The sequence below is a fragment of the Onychostoma macrolepis genome, chromosome 01 (genome assembly GCF_012432095.1).
Source record: "Onychostoma macrolepis isolate SWU-2019 chromosome 01, ASM1243209v1, whole genome shotgun sequence".
NCBI lineage: Eukaryota > Metazoa > Chordata > Actinopteri > Cypriniformes > Cyprinidae > Onychostoma > Onychostoma macrolepis.
Window position 1 is genome coordinate 26,315,809 of NC_081155.1, and position 23,077 is coordinate 26,338,885.

Sequence of the window (23,077 nt, forward strand, 5' to 3'; positions counted from 1 at the left end):
TGAGCACTGACAGGCTGACCCCCCACCCCTTCAACCTCTGCAGCAATGCTGGCATGCTTTTTTTTCAGATCCTTAGAGAGTTCTTTGCCGTGAGGTGCCATGTTGAACTTCCAGTGACCTGTATGAGAGAGTGAGAGCGATAACACCAAATTTAACACACCTGCTCCCCATTCACACCTGAGACCTTGTAACACTAACGAGTCACATGACACCTGGGAGAGAAAATGCCTAATTGGGCCCAATTTGGACATTTTCACTTAGGGGTGTACTCACTTTTGTGGCCAGCGGTTTAGACATTAATGGCTGTGTGTTGAGTTGTTTTGAGGGGACAGCAAATTTACACTGTTATACAAGCTGTACACTCACTACTTTACATTGTAGCAAAGTGTCATTTCTTCAGTGTTGTCACAATGAAAAGATATAATACAATATTTACAAAAATGTGAGGGGTGTACTCACTTCTGTAAGATACTGTATATGTGTGTGTATATAGACACACACACATATACTATTTTTTATATACTATTTTTCTATTATACTATATTAAGGCCATGACACACTAAACCAACGACAAAGAGCATGAGCTTGAACACACTGAGAAGACTACAGCCAAAGGCCAGCTAGAATGTACAATCTATGTCTGTATGAGAGGAAATAATTTACTATACCAGCAGGCAGTAGTAGCCTGTATTTGTCATTCAAAAAGAGAAAGCTAAACAAGGACTGTGGATATACAAACTGTGAACAAAGTACTTGTGTACCATTTTGAATATGAATCGTGTTCATCACTTTCTTCATTCTATACAGCCATGTCGTTATGAAAATATTTAATATAGTATTGGTTATGTAAAATGACATAAAATTAGAAGAGCTTCTGTGTGTGCTCTCTTGACTTTGTCATTTGCTGTAGCTTTTCTTCTCATGCAGTGGTTTGCTAAGATGAACAGCCAATCAGAGTGACCTTTCTGACTGTCAATGGTGTGGAACACATTACAAAAACTGAGCTGACAGACACTCAGTGATGGCCAGCCGCTGGCTTGGTGTGTCACAGCCTTTAGTTGATTATTAAATGCTGTTTATTCTACAGCAGGGGTGCCCAGTCCTGCTCCTGGAGGGCTCCTTTCCTGCGGAATTTAGCTCCAACCTGCTCCAATACACCTGTTCAGAAGCTTCTAGTACTCCTGAAGATCTTTCAGTTGCACTCGCACTTTCGAAGGTCAACAGGTAACTTTGCAACTACATGTCAACTCACTATTACTGGTAGTCGACTGTTAGGTTAGGGTTATGTTTAAAGTTAGTTGAATAAGTTGACATGTACTTGCAAAGTTACTTCAAATCAAATCAAATATCTTCATTGTCACACATCGTGTACACAGGTCTCTCTGTAACATGGCAGTATAAACAACGTATGTACAATTGACAATATACATAAATAACAATATACCCATTTGGTCCCACTTTATATTAGGTGTCTTTAAATATTATGTACTTAATAATAAAACAATGAATTGCTGGTACAATGTACCTGTAGTGTTCATGTTGAATTACAAAACACTTTTGCTGCTATTGAGGTAGGATATGGGTAAGGTTAGGGGAAGGTTTGGTGGTCTGGTTGGGTTTAAGGGGTAGAGGTAGTATTAACATTGTAATTATATATATAACTACAAAAATTAATTACAGATGTAATTACAGGACAACAGGGTAATTTTAAATATAAGTACAATGTAAAAACATTTATGTACACAATAAGTGCATTATACCAAATTATTAATTTAAAAGCAAGTACATAGTAGTTACGGACACTTAATATAAAGTGGGTCCGCACATTTTAGAAGTATACACTATATATACACAGTATACACAAGAAATAGACAGTATACCAGGTATACAGGAAGTTTACATATGTTACAACTTAATGCAGTCGGATTAATCACAGTAGTCACAGTAATTATTAGTAATATTCACAGTAATAACACAGTGGTTATGATCAGTAGAATGTAGGGGAACAAATAAAGTGTTAGCAGACAGTTTTAAATTTTAAGCAGTCTACTAATACTCTAACGACTGGCAGTTGACATACTGTATAGTAGCAAAATTACTTATAGTCAGTAGAAAGTGGACTTTCAAAATAAAGTGTTACTGATCTTTCAGACATGACTTGAACACACCAGTAGCTCTGCAGGTGGTGGATTGGGCACCTTTGTTCTAAAGGAAGGGAGTCACCCCCACATTGGGGCTAAAAATTATACATCGCATGATGAGTCATTTCTCAAAATTTAACATAACAGTTCAACACATTCTTACTCCCAACATACTGACTCTTGGTCAGGGTCCCTTGACGTTACTTTTTAATGCTCAGGGTACCCCTTTAGAGTCATGTTTTGATGTGCAGGGTGCTCTGTTGCTTTCAGTGAGAAACCTTTGGCATCATACACAGACACAATGGGCATGGGAATATCGCCATAATGAAATTACACATTGGAGTATTAATAAATACCTATGAATAAATATTTTTACAATACATAGCCTGCCTATGATTTCGTCTGTCTATGTGTTTTATGTTGTTGAGAAGTGGGTAGATTTAGGGTAGGAGTAAAAAAAAAGCTATGAAAGTAAGAATATTTTTACACTTTAAAAAATTTTTCTTACTTTTTTTAATAAAATATATTTATATAATAAATATAATATGTGATGAGTTAGGAGTGTGAACACCCTGTTCATTTACTTCAACTACTACAACAATAACTAATATAATTCTGCTATTAAAGGGTTAGTTCACCCAAAAATGAAAATTAGCCCATGCTTTACTCACCCTATCCTAGGTGTAAATGACTTTCTTGTTTCAGACGAATCCAATCGGAGTTATATTAAAAATTGTCCTGACTCTTCCAAGCTTTATAATGGCAGTGGGTGAGTGTTTTTGTTCAACAGTCCAAAAGAAGTGCAATAAAGCACATGGCTCCGAGGGGTAAATAAAGGCTTCCTGTAGCGAATCGATGCGTTTTTGTAAGAAATTTTTTAAACGTTATAAACACTTTTCTCTCACTTCAGCTCATTTCGTACGCGGAAGCCATTCCGGGCAGAAGACATAGGACGTAGGCATAACGCGTCCGCTTGGAACGGATTGCACGTATAACAGTTAGCGGAAGTGAGAGAAGAGTGTTTATAACGTTTTAAATATGGATTTTTTCTTACAAAAACACATCGATTCGCTACAGGAGGCCTTTATTCACCCCTCGGAGACATGAGTTAATAAAAGTTTTAACAAAACTAACCCTTTAATTAAAAACAAGACTGATCCAGCCGGTACGCACTCTCAGTATATATATATATATATATATATATATATATATATATATATATACTCTTAAAAATAAAGGTGCTTCACGATGCCATAGAACAGGGGCGGGGAACTTTGATCCTGGAGGGCCAATGTCCTGCAGAGTTTGGCTCTAACCTCTAAAAAAAAACCTACCTGTATCCTGAAGACCTTGATTAGCTTGTTCAGGTGTGTTTGATTAAGGTTGGAGCTAAATTTCAGATTATAAAAAGGTAAGAAAGAGATGGTTCTTTAAAGAACCTTTGACTGAATGTTTCTTGTGGAACCGAAAATGGTTCTTCTATGGCATTGCTGTGAAGAACCTTTGGAAGCACCTTTATTTTTAAGAGTGTATGTGTATATATAAATATATATATATATATATATATATGCAATTCTATACAGAAAGGGTATGAGTGGAAAGATAAAATGTTCAACAAGCAGTCCCTGCCGAGGCAGTGAATAAAAGCGAGACAACCACAACCACGCTTTATAGCAAGGACAAACGGCAGGACCAAAATAGAACTAACTAGCATAAACCAGAGCCTGGAAATTCATGCTGGTTTAATCTGGGCTGTAAGCAGGGGACCTGCTGTCAGGACTCAACTCTAAATAAGTTAAAAATGCATAACAAGAGCAATTAAATCTTATTCATTAATTGTGAAGCTGAGGTCCAAACCTCCATAGTATTCATGATCTCTGTTCAGACATTCATGTCAGATGCATCATATCAGTCAACAAGAGCTTCACACAAATCACAGCCTGCTGGTTCGAGTCGTGGTCAGAGACTGGCTCAGAGGGCTGTTGAGCTCCAGGGGGCTCGGATTTGTGACTTTCATAATGTAACTGTAGAAACAGGCAATGTGCCCTTGATGCTCTAGGAAATCTCAAAATGACAACTTTTTTTTTTTTTTTTTGCTTTTACGTTTCAGCAGGATTGAATACTCCTAAATTACACACACTCTCTTTTTAGTGAGTGTATCACCTAATGCAGCATGGGGCATGCATCACAATTTGGGGTAGGGGGGAGACCGGGTATGGTTGTAACACTTGTTTCAGCATCTATAACTCACTGAATATTTAAGATAGAATGCTCAAACTTTTATACAAAGCACCCACATTTGTTCACTACAAAAGGCACCAATTCAAACCTCTGAAAGAATATCACAGCCCTTAAAAGTTGATGTCAAATACATGGAGTTCCCTTGCTACAATCTACCCCACTGCCAGGGTAGGTTGTAACACATGCTGGGGTAAGTTGTAACAGTTAGACAAAAGAAGCAAAAGCAGCAGCCACGTCATAAAATTTGCTTCAGAAACAGGTTTATTGAAACAATCTAAAAGAACAATACAAAACAATGTCACACTTTCTACGAATGACCACATCTCCAATCCACTTTCTGTTTGATGCAGGAGTGTGTGTGTGTGTCTAAATTAGAATTCTAGAACAAACCTCCTTAATGGTATTTAGGCTTACTGAACACTCATCTCCATTCTTCCCGACGTAAGGAACATGTAGATCTAACAAAAAACTGTGTCAATTTGTGTGTGAGATTGCCTATGTATGAATTTTCTCAATCAGATTCACAATGGTGTCAAAACAATGTTTTGTAACCCTAGAATGCAGACTTGGAGAATCCAGAAACTGCATAGGGCACATTTTACCCACACTTCCTTTGGCTTTGAGCTGCCAAAAAAGCTCCATATAGACAACATGAAAGTTCTCAGTTCTATGTAAGGGAATGCTAAACTGTGTTACAACTTCCCCCACCCCTGCCATCCAATGTTTAGTTAGCTGTTTTAGCATAACGGTTTGAAATTAGCAGTTTAAAAATGCATCACATTTTGCATGAGAGTCTACAATTTATTCTAATGTTATATGATTTAATCTGCAACGGTTTAAGTACTAAGCAAAATCAGATTCTTACACCAAAATCAGTTTTTTCTTTATAAAATCTGCATATATCTATTTACAGCCTTGACAACCATTCATATAGGATGGGGGAGGAAGTAGGTAAATAATGAAATTATCATAGGACTCTAGCTTATCCCTAATAGGTGGAAATGGTGCTGTTACAACTCTCCCCATGTTACAACCATACCCGGTAATAATATATAGTTAGGAACTATAACTATATGCAATGAATATTTGATAGTTATCCTTATTATAGATAAGGTAATTATATATTTATATAACGGTTAGTTCCATTTCTTGATTCTGATTGGACAGCAGCTGTGTTGTATTCTCTGCTTCGTGCCGTGCCTAACAACGCCCGTGATTTATTCACAATACAGCACGGCTTCTCGTACCTTATTGCTTACACACATATATATATATATATATATATACCGTATTGACCCGAATATAGGACGATGTTTTTTCCTTGGAAATACATCTGAAAAAACGCGGTCGTCTTATATTCAGGGTCTAGAGTAGACTTTGACATGTCAATAATACACCCGCAACAATAGGTGGCGCCAAAAACGCATAAAACGAGTGTGCCATGAAATATGTAATGTGTGTTGTAAAGATCGCGAATGAAAACAAATGAAAAAGAAAAGCTTACAGCAGCATGATCGTGACTGTCATGTTAGCCTGATGGGACCAAACTTCCTCTGTAAGTGATTTTAAAACATAAGAAGGCACTTCTACTGATAATAACATTTTGGTAGGCTGCTATGAGTTGGATAGCCTAATTGTTATTCAGATGGGCTACCTGTTATTTCAATGGTATATCAAAATTTTCCAATGTCATTGTTGGTACATTTTACCAGTATTTACCGTACTTTCAAAACAAAAATTAGAATTGGAAAAATATGCAATATGAAAATAATTTAAGAATAAATGTGTTTTACAGAGAGAAAAAAAAAAAAAAAAAAAAACAAGATTTGGTTTTCAAAAAGCCTTTTTCCAACAGGTACATCTGGAAAAAGGGGGGTCGTCTTATAATCAGGGTCGTCTTATATTCGGGACAATACGGTGTATATACACACACACGCACACACACACACACACACACACACACACACACACACACACAGTAGTCAACATTTGAAGTGGATCAAAACCTTTCATCAAGTTGTCCAAGATGTGTTCTTGTCTTAGGACAACTTTAATGAACTTTTTTTTATCCACTTCAAATGTTGACTACTGTATATATATGTGCTTGTGTCCGTCTCACTACTCATGATGTTGGTTTTGCTTTGTTTAAATGAAAAAAAAAAAAAACCCAAACACACAGGTATTAAAGATCACACATTATAAATTTGCTTTGCATAAAAAGGTGCTTCCCAATATCACACCCTCATCTCTTACACCCACTTCCTGGTTGGATTAGTTGAATTGCTTTTATTGCCTTTGTGCTGGAGCTCGTAATGAATTTGAAAGCTACACAGGAAACAAGAGGAGCGAAAAGTGTCTTTGATATCAGATAAGTGCAGCATGGAAAGGAGCTCCAAGCACAAAGCTGTCTGATAGATGAAAAAGATCAGAGGAACGGACTACCGGAGATGCTTTCAGGGAACACTCCCACGCTGTCATTTGAATATTATAAAATGACATCATATTATGGGGTAGAGGTTTTTAATTTAAAGTTTGACATTCAAGTATTGCATTGTCCTATTGTACGCCAGAGCTGACCATCTGACCACATTATTTTAAATACTGTGAGACTGAATCTAAAGCTTCTGTTGTTTATTTCAGATCCTTTAAATAGCAGAAAGTAGTTAAACAATACTATAATTCTGTTGTATTGTAATATCACCACAGCTGCAGGTTATCAAAACAATCAGATTTTTAGTAACATTCTGTAACTGTAATAATTGTATATCATACTGCTCATCCAGGTAACTGAAACCATCTTCTAGCTCATTTAACAATTGTAGTGACAATAACCTCAAAGGAAGTATAAATACGACTGTATCACTTGTTGCTTCAGAACTACCAGATTAGAGGACTTGATATAAAAGTTTTTCAAATGAATTTCAAACACCTCATAATTTCAATTGAACCTTAGATCTGCTTCGATCAATACCAAAACAGACCAGGGCTGTTTCCCAAAAGTGTCGGAAGCCTATTAGAGAGCATTGTTGTTAATGGTTTCTACAATCTACTTTTGAAAAACGCAGCTCAGTACAGTATCACCAGTCATTTGTTCTAATTTTTCCACTACTGACATGTAGCTCTTTGGTTTCATTATCTGTATACCCTACCTTTTCATTGACAGATATTTTGCTCTCTTTCTCTCTGTTAGGTACGTCTTGTTGCTCTTAATTCTATTCTTCATCCCAGGTCTGGTGATGATAATCGCCTACGGTCTCATATCCAGAGAACTTTACAGAGGGATTCAGTTTGAAATGGAGCAGAAGAAAGAATCTAGTGGTATGAACCATTTTTTCAAGCCCTCACATCATAATTTAAGTTAGCCCTCGAGGCCCTGAGTTGCCTGAAGCGTGCCTGTTCACTTTCATAAACTGGACAAAAATGGATTAACATCTGAAAAACTTCTAGTTTTTGATTCAGTGCTTCCTGCAATCAGCCAAAATAAGTAGGGGTGTAATGGTACACAAAAATGACGGTTCGCTCGCTACGTACCTCAGTTTTGATATCATGGCTCGGTGTGGTTTCGGAAGGGGTGGGGGAACTAAACATAAAGTTTTTTGTTTTTTTATATTAAACAGTGGTTTACTGAACAAATTGCTCTTTCTGTAAATAAATTTAATTACAATTAAAATTAACTTAGGGATAAAAATCTACCTCAGATTCTGCTTTAAACTATAGGGAGCCCATTTACATTATTGTAAGGTTACAATTAACAACAAAGCCCAAACTTAAATTCAATTACTATTTATTTTTTTTATAATAATCAACACTCAAATTAAAAAAATTGTATCCAAACATCTAAATTGCACATGATGCAGTTTTTAAATTAACTTCGAAATGATAAAATTACACAGTAATTTACACATTTACACAGTGGCGGTCATAACTTGTTTCATAATAGATTTATTTAGAAATACATTAAATAATTAAGACATCACTAACAGGTAAAGTAAAATATAATGAATATATAGTTTAATAATTTACGAAATGCTCTTCTGTAGACTTGAGCTGTGGACACTGATGACTTGCCTGAGGTAAATGAAATGCTACGTGACATTTTGTTTACAAGCTGTTTTATTGACGTCTTTCTGCAGTTTAAACACCGATTGAGCGATAACATGAGGGGTGAGATGTTCATTCATGTTTATTTCACGTTAAAACTAGTAGTAAAGAAGAAGGAATGATCTCGCTCACTCGCACTCTGTGCTGCCATTTGAACTGAGGCATTTATACATCAAAGAGTGTCAAAACAAATTGTTTAAATTTCCTGATCAAATAGACAGAATTTGAAAAATGAGACTTTGTTTCTTATCAAACGTAACAATATATAAAACTGGAGGTTTCCAATGAAGTTCCACTCATACAGTGGTTAAAACAATGCTGTATTTGTACCAAACTGATAGACGTATATCGAAAATATTCAGTACAAATACGTGTACCATTACACCCCTAGTCAAAAGTTGTCACGCCATCATTTGTGACATTTATTTTTAGAAACCTTTTTTTTTTTACATGAAGTAAGTGCTGCGAGTGAGGTTGCTGGGTTTATTGTTTTGGCCATTCTCAAAGGCTCAACAGTCTTTTCCCTTCTCTCTCCATTTGTGAGAGAGGCTGCTTGACCCATGTCTCCCATGGTGAGGACTGAATGCACTAAGGTCATGCTGAGTACCTCCCTGGGCATTAAAGCTCTTTGTGCACCGATGTGCTAGATGTAAGTTCTCTCAGGGCAAAGCTTTAGACAACTTCAGTGAGGTGGAAAGAGGTACTTCTGAGGGCATTTTTAGTTAAAGACCTCTACAGGTACCTTTTATTAGAAGTATTCTTCAAAAAGTACTATTTGAACTTGTCTTGTACCATTGCTGTGATCAAATAAATTAGGCTGGAAAAAGCCAAAGAGAGTAAATAGAGAAGTTACTGCTTTGGAGAACTGAAAGTAGGGACATGCATAAGATCTTATATGTTTAATCAGGATACTGGTTATACAGGTTGTTATTTGCACTACTGTGTAACTCCCTTGTATCATGTGCATGCATAGTGTTACAATATAAATGAGCTGACACATCCTCCTTATGTTGTTGTGCCCTGCCGAACCCACTTTATGCAATCTGCATTAAACCATGGTGTCACTGGAGTTTTCTGAAGTGTCTTTGGACAACGCATGAACAGGTTATGATCTCATGCTCTAGGACTTTCATATTTAGTAAATAAGTAATAATGAAGTCAACATTTGAAAATGTATTGTATACTCTACCTTCCTGCAGCACTACAAATGGCAAGTTTGTTTATTTTATTTATAACAACTTTATTAAAACAACATGTATACAAAAAAATCTGTATGTTTATATATGTTTTTGTAATAAATGTACATGACACATATGTCCAAAAATGTATTGTGCATACATAAACATACATATTTGTATAAGTTAGATACACTCACTGGCCACATGGTACACCTTGCCAGTACCAGACTGGACCTCCTTTTGCCTTCAGAACTGCCTTAATTCTTCATGGTATAGATTCAACAACATGCTGGAAACATTCCTCAGAGATTTTGGTCCATATTGACATGATGGCATTATGCAGTTACTGCAGATTTGTCGGCTGCACATCCATGATGCAACTCTCCCATTTCATCATGTCGCAATGGTGCTTAATTGGATTGAGATCTGGTGACTTTGGAGGCAAATTGAGTATAGTGAAATCATTGTCATGTTCAAGAAACCAGTTTGAGATGATTTGAGATTTGTGACATGGCACGTTATTCTGCTTGAAGTAGTGATAACAAGTCGGGCACACTGTGGACATAAAGCGGAGGACATGGTCAGCAACAATACTCAGGTAGGCTGTGGTGTTTAAACAATGCTCACTTGGTACTGAAGGGGTTTAAAGTGTTCCAAGAAAATGTTCCCCACCACCAGCACTAGCCTAAACTGTTGATACAAAGCAAGGATGGATCCATGCTTTCATGTTGTTAACGCCAAATTCTGACCAGAAGAAATCGAGACTCATCAGACCAGCCAGCCTTTTTTCCAGTCTTCTATTGTCCAATTTTGGTGAGTCCATGGGTATTGTAACTTCAGGTTCTTAGCTGACAGGAGTGGCAACCGGTGAAGCCTTTTGCCTCTGTGGCCCATCTGCTTCGATGTGTTGTGATGTAGCCCAAGGTTCATTGTGTCGTGTGTTCAGAGAAGCTCTTCTGCATACCTTGATGGTAACGATTGGTTCAGTTACTGTTGCCTTTCTATCAGCTTGACCAAGTCTGGCCATTCTCATCTGACCTCTTGGCCACAGAACTGCCACTCACTGGATTTTCTCTCTTATGGACCATGCTCTGTAAACCCTAAAGATTGTGTGTGAAAATCTTAGTAGATCAGCAGTTTCTGAAATACTCAGACCAGCCCATCTGGCACCAACAACCATTCAATGTCACTTTTTTATCTAGACCATGTCTACGGTACATGTCTAAATGCATTGCTGCCATATGATTGGCTGATTAGATGTTTACAATAATGAGCAGATGATCAGGTGTACCTAATAAAGCCACCATTAATACATGTGGTCTCGAATCTGGTTCGTCCGACTGCCACAAGAGGTCGACTCTCCATCATATTGACTCTCACACCACACATCACACTGGACTGCATTTCCCATCACCCATTGCACTGATCACACAGCTGTCACCAATCACATGCTCACCTGAAAACTATTACACCCACACTATAAAACACACTCAGATCCTGATCTAGTTGCTGAGTATTGTCTAGAGTTTATCGCTCTCCCAGTGATCGCTACTCTACGGAGCCCTTCCGTGTTTCTGAGTCTAAGTTTAGTCTAACTCTAGTTTATTGCCTGAGTCATTTGTATCTTTATCCAAGCCCGTGTATCTTGTTTATTGTCTGATCTCTGCCAGCCCTGAAGTTTAGCCTGCCTTGGATCTCTCTTTAGTCTTGTCGTTATGTATTCTGTTTGCTCCTGCTTGGACTACTGCTCACTTTATCGGATTACCCCTCTTGTCAAGCCCTCTGGATATTGTTTGCCGATCGAAGACCCACACTTGCCCTAGAATTACTCTTTTGTCTTGCCTGTGCCATACCCGTTTGCTGTTGTTTGACCCTGCCTGTGATTTGACTATGTTTTCTAATAAAAGCTTGCACTTGGATCCGTTCACCTCACGTCTCGTCAGCTCCATTACAGAATACTCTGCCCCACAAGGATCCAGCAGCTGTTCAAGTGGACATTGGTCAGGTATGGACACAGCAAGAATATTATTAGCACTTAAACAAGGCCCACGATCGTTAGAGAATCATATTCGAGAATTTATAGCCATTGCAAACTATTCTGATTTACCGGACTATCTTCTGATAGAGATTTTTTGTGATGGTATTAATCAACCTCTAAGATCTGAGCTTAGACTCGAGGGTCCGCGTTCTTCACTTCCTCAGTTTATGGATTATGCTTTGTTGACTGATGACTCTTTGTTTACTGTGGGTGTCACGGAGGAAGAACGAGTCACCGCACCTATGACTGAAATGGTGCGACAGCTGAGCCTGGTCGCAAAATGGCGGACACAACAGTCAAGCCACGGCACTGCTGATCTTTCTGAGCTAAGTCAAGTCACAGTTGATCGTCATGAATGAAGTCCAGTCACAGTCGATCGTCATGAGTCCAGTCACGTCTCAGCTGATCTGCCAGAGTCTCATCATGTCACAGCTGATTGTCTACAGTCTCATCACATCTCAGCTGATCGTCCAGAGTCTCGTCACATCTCAGCTGATCATCCAGAGTCTCGTAACGTCTCAGCTGATCGTCCAGAGTCTCAACACGTCTCAGCAGATCGTCCAGAGTCTCGTCACGTCACAGATGATTGTCTACAGTCTCATCACGTCTCAGCTGATCGTCCAGAGTCTCGTAACGTCTCAGCTGATCGTCCAGAGTCTCAACACGCCACAGCTGATTGTCTACAGTCTCGCCACGTCACAGCTGATCGTCCAGAGTCTCGTCACATCTCAGCTGATCATCCAGAGTCTCGTCACATCTCAGCTGATCATCCAGAGTCTCGTAACGTCTCAGCTGATCGTCAGAGTCTCAACACGCCTCAGCAGATCGTCCAGAGTCTCGTCACATCTCAGCTGATCATCCAGAGTCTCGTCACATCTCAGCTGATCATCCAGAGTCTCGTAACGTCTCAGCTGATCGTCCAGAGTCTCAACACGTCTCAGCAGATCGTCCAGAGTCTCGTCACGTCACAGCTGATTGTCTACAGTCTCATCACGTCACAGCTGATTGTCCAGAGTCTCGTCACGTCACAGCTGATTGTCTACAGTCTCGTCACGTCACAGCTGATTGTCTACAGTCTCGTCACGTCTCAGCTGATCGTCCAGAGTCTCGTCACGTCTCAGCTGATCGTCCAGAGTCTCGTAACGTCTCAGCTGATCGTCCAGAGTCTCGTAACGTCTCAGCTGATCGTCCAGAGTCTCGTAACGTCTCAGCTGATCGTCCAGAGTCTCGTAACGTCTCAGCTGATCGTCCAGAGTCTCAACACGTCTCAGCAGATCGTCCAGAGTCTCGTCACGTCTGACCTTCCAGAACCGCTTCAGGCCATGTATGCCACCCCAGAGCCACGTCCTGTTGCGGTTGTTGTACTGCAACCCTCCACTGTCTTATCAAGGGAAATTGTCATCAAGCGTCAGAGGTTGGCATCCAGTGTGGAGGATCCACCGCTGGTGTCAGCACGCATTGCTGGTATCCGCAAACCAGCTCACTTTAACCCTCCTGTTCCTGCACTAATTCCCCTGTCTCAAGCGCTTCCCATGATGGGGATCGCTTTATGTTGCATTTGGGCTGCGTACACCACCACGGAACTGCCTCAGGCGATGGCACCCGCTGCAGCTTCTCTAGAGGTGGCGGCACATGCTACAGAACCTCCCGAAGCGGCGGTGCTCGCTTCAGCTCCTTGTATGGTGGTGGCGCCCAGCAATGTACTCTCAGCCTGTCGTGTCGCGATCAAAGAGACTGTTACCACTGTAGAACCTCCAGAGGTGGAGGCAACCACTGCAGAACCTTCAGAGGTGTCAGTGGTATCCACTTATGAACTCTCGTCCTGTCCTGTAACGGCTATGGAGGCCATCTGCGAATCCTCGTCCTGTCCTGTCACGGCTATGGAGGCCGTCTGCGAATCCTCGTCTTGCCCTGTCATGGCTATGGAGGCCGTCTGTGAATCCTTGACCTGTTCTGTCACGTCCACGGAGACTGCTTTTGAACATTTGCCCTGCTCTGAATCGGCCGAGGAGGCTATCTCTGAACTCTCACCCCGTTCTGAACCAGCCATGGTGGCTGATTGTGAACTGTCTGTCCGTCTCGTCTCAACTAATGTGTCTGATTTCAAACTGTCTGTCTTGCCTGTCTCTGTCAAGGAATCTAAACCTGAACTGTCTGTCTTGAGCTCAGAAACTATAAATGCACAATATCTGTCCTGTTAACCCTGTCATTGCCAAAGAGACCATTAGTGAACAGTCTGTCCGTCCCCTTCCAGTCAATGAGTTTACTCCTAAGCTATCTGTCTATCCAGTCTCAACTAGTGAGCCTGAGGGTGAATTGTTTTCCTGTCCAGTTCCAGTCAATGAGTCAAATTTTGAACTGCCTGTCTGTCCAGTCACTGTCAATGAGTCAGATTTCGAATTGTCTCCTTGTCCAGTTTTGATCAGGGAGTTTGCTTATGGACTGTCTGACTGCTCAGTTGCCACCAGGGAAAATATTGATGGACTTCCTATGTTCCCTGCCTTGGTTCTTGAGTCCATACATGCTCTCTCTGTTTCTTGTGTCTCAGTTTTCCCTAGGTCCCGGTCTCTACCAGGGGCTTCTGCTCCACCCTGGTGGGCTCCGCCGTGGAGGTTTTCTGCCCTGTCTGCTCCGCACTGGTGGGCTCCTGCTCTGCCGTGGACGTCTTCTGCCCCATCTGCTCCGCCGTGGTGGTCAGCTGTATGGCTCTGGTGGTCTTCTGCTCCGCTGTGGTGGTTTGCTGCTCCGTCTGCTCTGTCGTGGTGGTCCTCAGTTCCACCTATACTGCCGGATCTGTCCTGGGTTCCTACTCTGCCGGCTACACCCTGGCTCTCGGTTCCTTGGCATCCTGCTTAGCCTCAGTCACCTGTCTCTCCACTTACACATGGACCTGGCCCTCCATCCCTCCCCCTGTTTCGCCTCTGCTCCACCACCCTCCTGTATTTTACTATCTGGGGAGCTATCTGTCACGAATCTGGTTCGTGGCCTTCCGTCCGACTGCCACAAGAGGTCGCCTCTCCATCACATTGACTCTCACACCACACATCACACTGGACTGCATTTCCCATCACCCATTGCACTGATCACACAGCTGTCATCAATCACACGCTCACCTGAAAACTATTACACCCACACTATAAAACACACTCGGATCCTGATCTAGTTGCCGAGTATTATCTAGCATTTATCGTTCTCCCAGTGATCGCTACTCTACGGAGCCCTTCCGTGTTTCTGAGTCTAAGTTTAGTCTAAGTCTAGTTTATTGCCTGAGTCATTTGTATCATTATCCTAGCCTGTGTATCTCATTTATTGTCTGATCTCTGCCAGCCCTGAAGTTTAGCCTGCCTTTGATCTCTCTTTAGTCTTGTCGTTTTGTACTCTGTTTGCTCCTGCTTGGACTACTGCTCACGTTATCGGGTTACCCCTCTTGTCAAGCCCTCTGGATATTGTTTGCCGATCGAAGACCCACGCTTGCCCTAGGATTACTCTTGTATCTTGCCTGTGCTATACGCGTTTGCTGTTGTTTGACCCTGCCTGTGATTTGACTATGTTTACTAATAAAAGCTTGCACTTGGATCCGCTCACCTCACATCTCGTCGGCTCCGTTACACATGTACATACTGTATATTACATTTGCATATAAGCTTTGAATTCAACCAAGTCTGTGACGTTTAGATCCTCTATTGGTCATAGGTATTTTTGTTATACAGCTTCGAAAATCAGCGTTCAGCTAAATTTTGTATCAGAATCAGAATGAGCTTTATTGCCAGGTATGTTTACACATACGAGGAATTTGTTTTAGTGTCAGATGCTCCACAGTGCAACAGAATGAGAGCGACAAGACAAGACACAGATAATAAAAAGAATAAAAAGAATAATATACAAAATAGACAATGTACAAAATAGCAAAAAACACAATATATATAATATAGACAATTATGTATGTACAGTTATGATATGTGCAAATTTGAAATGTAAATAAGTATGTGTGTTAAATAAATAATGTATTATAGTGTTGTGTGCTCTGCGTTTATTGTCAAGGGTTCATGAGATGGATTGCTTGGGGGAAGAAACTGTTTCTGTGCCTGGCCGTTCTGGTGCTCAGAGCTCTGTAGCGTCGACCAGACGGCAACAGTTCAAAGAGGGAGTGTGCTGGATGTGAGGGGTCCAGAGTGATTTTCTTAGCCCTTTTGCTCACTCTGGATAAGTACAGTTCTTGGAGGGTTGTACCAATGATTCGCTCAGCAGTCCGGACTACCCTCTATAGTCTTCCGAGGTCAGATTTGGTAGCTGAGCTGAACCAGACAGTATGCAGCAGAATGTGAAATTCTCTCGTGTTCGCATGGGTGTGAATAGAGAGCAAAGTCTAGTGTGACTGCAACTAATAATAACACCAATACCAATTTGTAAAAAATGGAATCAATTGCCAATGCACCTTCATTTTTAATTTCTTTTATGTACAGGTGTAAAGAATGGGTTGAATGGAGCACTGTCTTCTGGCCATGATGAGAGCGATGGATGTTATATCCAAGTCCCAAAGAAGCCCCCTGCTATGGAACTTTCTGCTCTGACCACCTCTGGCACGGTCAAGGCAGACCGTCCACGGAGCAACACCTCAGAGGCAAAGCTCATTGCCAAAAAACGAGTGATCCGAATGCTGATCATTATAGTTGCCATGTTCTTCATATGCTGGATGCCTCTATACTCTGCCAACACCTGGAAGGCTTTCGACCAAAAGTCAGCCCAGCGTGCACTTTCCGGAGCTCCCATCTCCTTCATTCAGCTGCTGTCCTATACCTCAGCTTGCGTCAACCCCATCATCTACTGCTTCATGAACACCCGCTTCCGGAAGGCTCTCTTGGCCACCTTTGGGTGTTGCAGGCGCCCGTGCCTCAACCGGAGGAAGAGGAGGGAAGGTGATGATGAGATCACTGGAGTCACAGGGGCGTCCATAACAAAGTTCAGTTATACCACCGTTAGCACGGTAGGACCGTGTTAGCATTAGCATTGCAGGCATCTCCAGTTTGATCCATGAGCTGTGTGCTTGTGACATGTACTGAGTTCAGATCACCAGATGTGTTCTTCTTTTTCATGGTGTCAACATTCTTTGTTCAATGTGTCAGTGTTCATTTTTATTTGGAAAAGAATACCTCATTTGTCTGTTCTCTCTGCCCAAAGTTGGTGTGTTAGTGGTAAACTGTCTGGCTGTGTCTTCAATTTAAAGCATTGTGATACAATCAAAAGGTGTGGTGCACAGGACGCGCAAAGATGTAGCTATATTTTTTATTGTGTAAGACTTTTCAGAGGATGATCTTATCATGCATGGGAAGTGGTCATAGAGAAATACCATAGAAATATTCTTGTATCTTTGATGTTATAGAACCAAATATTGCATGTTGCATGATCAAACACAAGACTAATCTTGTAGATAGCAGCTTTCCGGCTACAAAATGGTACATTTTCTTGTCTATTTTGAGTGTTGTGATGTATCATCTGTATTTTGTTCTCTGTTTGTTCTATGATGGTATCTTTGTCTTAATGAGCTTTGCTTAAATGACACAACTGAGAGTCCTTCTTTTGTATATTCTGATAATAACATCAGATGGTTTTGTAGGAGACAATGTTTAATTTGTGCTCCTTCTTTTCTGATGCACATCTCCTACAAGTTATCCTACATGAAGATGTATCAGGTGGGCAAGGCAATTCAGTCATCAACGGAATCAACGGTCTCTTGGAAATCTTCACCCCAGTTGAAGTGATGCCATGGTCAATACTGCCAAGCTGCATGACAGGTTGGAATTTTAATGCCCTGGCACTGGAGATAATGATTTACATGGAAAATAATAAACTGCGGAGGGAAGTTTGATGTGATTGCCTTGGAGGCACTAATGTTCTAATAGACATAGTCTATCTCAAATTGCAATTGCTCTAATCGATTTCTTCCTTATTGCTGAAGCTGATGAGACACCTGGGATATTCGGCTTCTCGCCTTGCCCCAGCAAACCCTCTCTGAATATATGAAAGGATAGCTAAGCTCTTGTTTGTGCTGAAATTAATCTATTCAGCGGTTCATGCTAAACATGAAAGCTGGATCATCCACAAAAGGATGGAGCGCATATGAGATGTTTGTGTGCTTATACTTGCTTCATCTTGTTATCCACTGGATTATTGAAATGCCTGAATGCCCATATTTTTCACTGTAAAATTGTTGTATTGGCAGCAGGGTTATTACAGTTAACTACAACCTAAAACAGAAATGAAAAATAAAACCCTTAAACACAGTTTTGTCACTTAAAAAAATTATGCTAACTGAAATAAACATTTTAATTTCAAGGCAACATTTCTCATTTTAATTTTGTTTAACCTGATGTACTAAAATGACTAAAACTGGAATAAAAACCATACAGACATAATAAAAAACCTCTTCCAAAAACTACAAAAACACACCAAAAATTACCAAAACTTTACAACAAAAATGAAAACAGAATAATATAAAATATATTCAAAATATCACTGTAATAATAATGCAGTTGATGGCAGTTGTCAAAAATGTATTTATTTAATCAATGTTGAAAAATATTCTTATAATTCAAACTATACATTTATGATTGATGATAAAATGTATCAATTAGAAACCACACATTAGAAAAAAGTCATTTGTTATGCTAAGAATAATTTATTTCTGAGTAAAAAAAAAAAAAGTAGCCTGTATAGGTATATGCCCAGCTGGCAAACAAGAGGTCCAAAACAGTGTATTTTTGCAGGCCTATTGAAATGGTTGTTGTTTTTCAAATGGTTTTGCGAATGAAATGATACACTTTACTCTTTACACTTTACTAGAATTATGTAGAAGAAGAGAGCTGTATGGTGGCCAAACGCCCCTTTTATTTGAATTATCTGGATTCATCAGCATTAGATTGCAGGTCAGAACCAATTTACTTATATGTGTACCTTTATCTGCCTACATAAAAATGAAAAAAGCATAAAATTATTAATGAAAGATGCAATCTCTCTCTCTATGTTTCGCCTTTCTTCCCACCTCCTCCATGCCTTTGGGGGTCAGCACCAGAATTCATAGCTTCATAATTTGTTTATGTGCCCCCCGGGATATACAGTGAACAAATACTCCAGTACTCCCGCCCTTCTTACCTCTTTTCTTTCTGTCTGCTTCTCTCTCTTGATTATTACTCCCTTCTTGCAATTTTTTCATTTCATCGGTCAGTTTTCCCTCTCTCCATTTACTCTAAAGGACCACCTGGGTATGTGGCAGACCTATTTCAAACTAGAGTCTTGGGGATAAACAGGAAGTGTTATTTCTCACTCAGACACACAACCTGTTTGCTAAGTAGCTGCTGTTATTGCTCTTGGTGTCAGTGATATCTGCCAAAAGTGACACAGAAAGTTGAGCTGGTTCTTCTTGCAGGTTTGTTTTGCTTGGGTACATGATATATAACATAAGTCTGACCATTAATCTCAAATCGCTACAACAGAGAATATGGAACCTGTTTCCAAGACAACCATTCATACATTCAAAGAGGGTTTGATTCGGACTGAACGCAACAAAGTAACAAATAGAAATTGATTGAAATGAAAGCTACCTGAATAAATAAATAACAGAAAAGCAAAGAATGACATAGAAATAGCCTTAGATAATCATGCAAATAACAAAGAACTACATTCAGAGATTCATCTGTTATCAAGCTGGATGTATATAGTGCAGTGTAACGAAAGTGCCACTTTTAATGTTTGGCTGGTAGGTTAAGACGTGTCACACCTTCTGACCTTGTTCAGATAAAGATTGCTTATATTTTCTAACATGCTTCTGCTGTCTTCTGTGGCAGGTGTAAACGAGCACTAACAGACTGATAATTATGCAGTGTGTCAAAGTTTGTCTGCTCTAGATTGTTCTCTATGAGGAATTATCCTCGGCTAGTTCCCTTCTGAAATATAGATACAGAAATGTGTTGTGTATTCTTTGGGAGTGCTTTGTGATTTGTATAATTTAAGCAAAACATTGTGAGATATTGAATTAAATATATGTACTGTCCTTGAATTTTATGTTTGAACATCTGGTCCCACTTTATATTAGGTGGCCTTAACTACTATGCACTTACATTTAAATTAATCATTTGATACAATGCAATTATTGTGTACATACATGTTTTTACATTGTACTTATATTTTTAAAAATACCTATGTGTAATTACATCTGTAATTAATTTCTGTAATTAAATTGATAATTACACTGTTACCTTACACCTTAACCCACCGTTAAACCTACCCATACCACCAAATCTGTCCCTAGCCTTACCCGTATTCCACCTCAATAGCAGCAAACGTGTTTTGCAATACAGTATGAACACAATAAGTACATTGTACTTATTTTTTGATGTAAGTACATAGTAGTTAAGGCCACCTAATATAAAGTGTGACCCAACATCTTTGTAAATACAATGGTTCTTCTATCTGTACTGATATTATATGATACATCTCTAAATATAAATATCAAATAATTTAAAAAGCACACTATGAGATAAAAAAAAAATGAATGAGTACTTTTTTGTAATAGATACGTTTCCAAATAAATCACAAACAAATCCAAATAAAACATACCAAAACAACAACAACAAAACAATATATATCCAATATAAAAGAGCAAATGGTACTGGTTTTCTGCAGTAGAGAGGATTGTGGGAATTTAAGTTCTTTCCATTTAAAACACAATTAAATGATAAGGAAACAGGTTGTTAAAATGCAGTGTATTGGCTAAAACATCACAATACACCTTGGCCACCATAGCCTTAAATGAGGGAGAGAAAATATAATACTGCGTGTGTGTGTGTGTGTGTGTGTGTGCGTGTGTGTTTGCATGAGTAAGCACTTGTGCATAACCATTGATTGTATTGTTAGGCCATTTTTGTAGCAAATTGTCCTTTCCAGTGGCCATTATCTAAATATAAATGTGGTTTATACATTTATCAGTACTCAGTTATGTTCAGTGCTACTTTGTACTTTGTAAAAGTTATGTGATACTGTCTTTCAGGTATTTTTCCCCCCCATGTCTGAAATGTTCCATGTTTTTTGTTGATTTATGTTGCTGTTTTTCCCATTACTTACATCTTTGAGAATGACAAATAGCATCAGCAGATGTAAGATTGCATTTATTTTTTAATTATTATTATTTGTGATTAGCTCTGAAGCAAACTATAATATATAGGGTTGTTTCTCAAAGGTTAATACTTTGAAGTAATATTTTCTCACAGTGTTTCACTCATTCATCTCCAGCTAGTTGCTGTTGTGATGAATGGATTTCAAAGGGCAAATTTCTTGGCAGAGTTTTAAGTGGACGTACATGCTTTGTGCATTGAATGAAAATTCAGTGTTCTGAATTGTTTGGACTACATGAGGTTTGAACAGAAAACAATTAAGTCAGTGTGCAGTGTATATTTAATGACAAAGCCCATTTTAGATTAGCTGTTGCTCAGTGATGTGAAGCTAATTTTTTGTTGTATAAAGACTAATTAAAAGAAGAATCTTTTAAGATAATATGAAAACCATATTAAGTAGTTTGGCATTATCTTTCTTTTATTATTTATTTATTTTTAGAAAAAACAAAACAAAACACTGCTTATTAACATTTGAAAACAATGGAAAAACTTTAGCTCAGTAAGTCTTTCAAAATATCATAGTTTGACCTTTTATAAAAAAAAAAAAAAAAAACAAGGCAAGGTTAGTGTAAGTTATAAAATGACATCAAGGTTGCATTTAGGTTAAATAAATATATTATTACATTTACTTGATGGTTACACCACGTAACATTTGTCAAACTTTTCTTTTCTTACACTGAAAAAAAACAATATATATTAATTGAATTTACTGAATTTTTCAAGGTAAGTGGTTGCAATCAATTTATTTGAGCTAAATTTAAATAAACAAATTTAGTTGACTGACTTTCAACATGTTTTTTTTTTATTTTTAATTTTAATGTAGCTAAAATAAATTGTTTGCATCCATTTACCTTAAAAAGTTTAGTATAATTTTTTTCAGTGTAACTTCTTTAACTTCTCTTAAAAATGATATAAAAGTTTTGTGATAAAACCAATATGAATAGAGAGAGTACAAAAAAAAAAGAAAATGGCGGCATATGCATTTTATTTATTTATTTTTTCTTTTCTTTCCCAAGTATTGATTTTACTCACTTTGCCTTGCATACATTTTCTTTTTTGAGACTGTATGAGTTATGACTTCTCTGGACCTTTTTAGAAGATTCTGGAAATCTTGAAAAAAAAAAAAACCTGTGTCCTGTATGTTCTGTTCAATATCATTATGCCTTCTTGTCGCTAAAGCTATGAGAAATTCTATCAATGTCTGTTTCAAAGCCAGCTGATCTCATTATGTGTTTGATATATTTATAATACCTGAGGCAGCTTGTTTCGCAATGTATAAACGTCTTTGCTGTGTTCTGGGTTTGTAGTTTGAGGCCAAGGCTAAAATAAAGCTTTCTCTCTGTGCTGCCATGGTAATCTGTCTTCTGTTATCATGTCTTTGAAACTCCCACTTCTTCTTCCTTCATCACAGAATGTTTATTCAGCTACTTAGTTCACAGGTGATGTCTCACAGAATCTGTTTCTCAGGGAAAGCCAGTGTTGTGACAGCACAACTACTCAAAAGTGCTTGCGTCTTTTTTTGTCTGCACAGTTTTGAGCAACAGGACAAGAGTGTGTGTATGTGCTGTGTGTGTGTTATGGGTAGACAGGAGAGTAGACTTTGATGGTGAGATGGTGTCAGTTTAAAACAGCTAAAGATTTTTGTAAATGACACAAAGGAATTGCAACGTTATAGTAATAATAATAATAATGCATTTTATTTATAGGTACATTTGCAGCCTGCAACAATAAATACCAACAATTAAATCCAAAGTAAAGTGACATTTGGAAAAACAATTAACCTCTTTGGTGACTCTGAATTGAGTGATTCTCATAACCTAAATCAATTTCAACTCACTTTCTCTATTCTCAGTAGGGCATAAAGGGCATTATTGTATTGTTTAACATTTAATATTGACTATATGGATGACATAATATCCATGCATTATGTTCACATCATCCCTCATACTGAGCTGTTCGATTTCATGACACTTGTCACATATGTAGCCTAATACATACCATTAAAGACACTTTTTATAATGAACTGTCACTCAAAAAAGCTGTCTGTACTTTCTATACTTTGATCTCATGAAGTATGGTTCCTCTATAAGGATAGGCTACAATCCAATTCCCATACACAAATGTAATATATGTACACATATTAAATTTACATATAAGAAATATATTTTCATATGAAGTAAAAACATGTATGAAACCTATTAGAAACTGTAA

General features: G+C 38.7%; 1 protein-coding gene across 3 annotated transcripts in view; it reads left to right on the plus strand.

Moving 5' to 3' along the window:
- The window catches only part of cckbra (cholecystokinin B receptor a), a 41,942-nt gene extending 20,520 nt beyond the window's left edge, over positions 1-21,422 (plus strand). For 2 of the 3 annotated variants that reach the window (XM_058787009.1, XM_058787019.1), the window contains exons 4-5: positions 7,573-7,700; positions 16,163-21,422. In XM_058787009.1, the coding sequence (XP_058642992.1) occupies positions 7,573-7,700; positions 16,163-16,698 (664 nt within the window). In that variant the 3' untranslated portion in view covers positions 16,699-21,422. Of the gene's footprint in view, positions 1-7,572; positions 7,701-14,247; positions 15,524-16,162 lie in introns of those variants that run through there. The other variant, XM_058787027.1, reaches the window with a different exon arrangement.
- Positions 21,423-23,077: the final 1,655 nt, after the last annotated feature.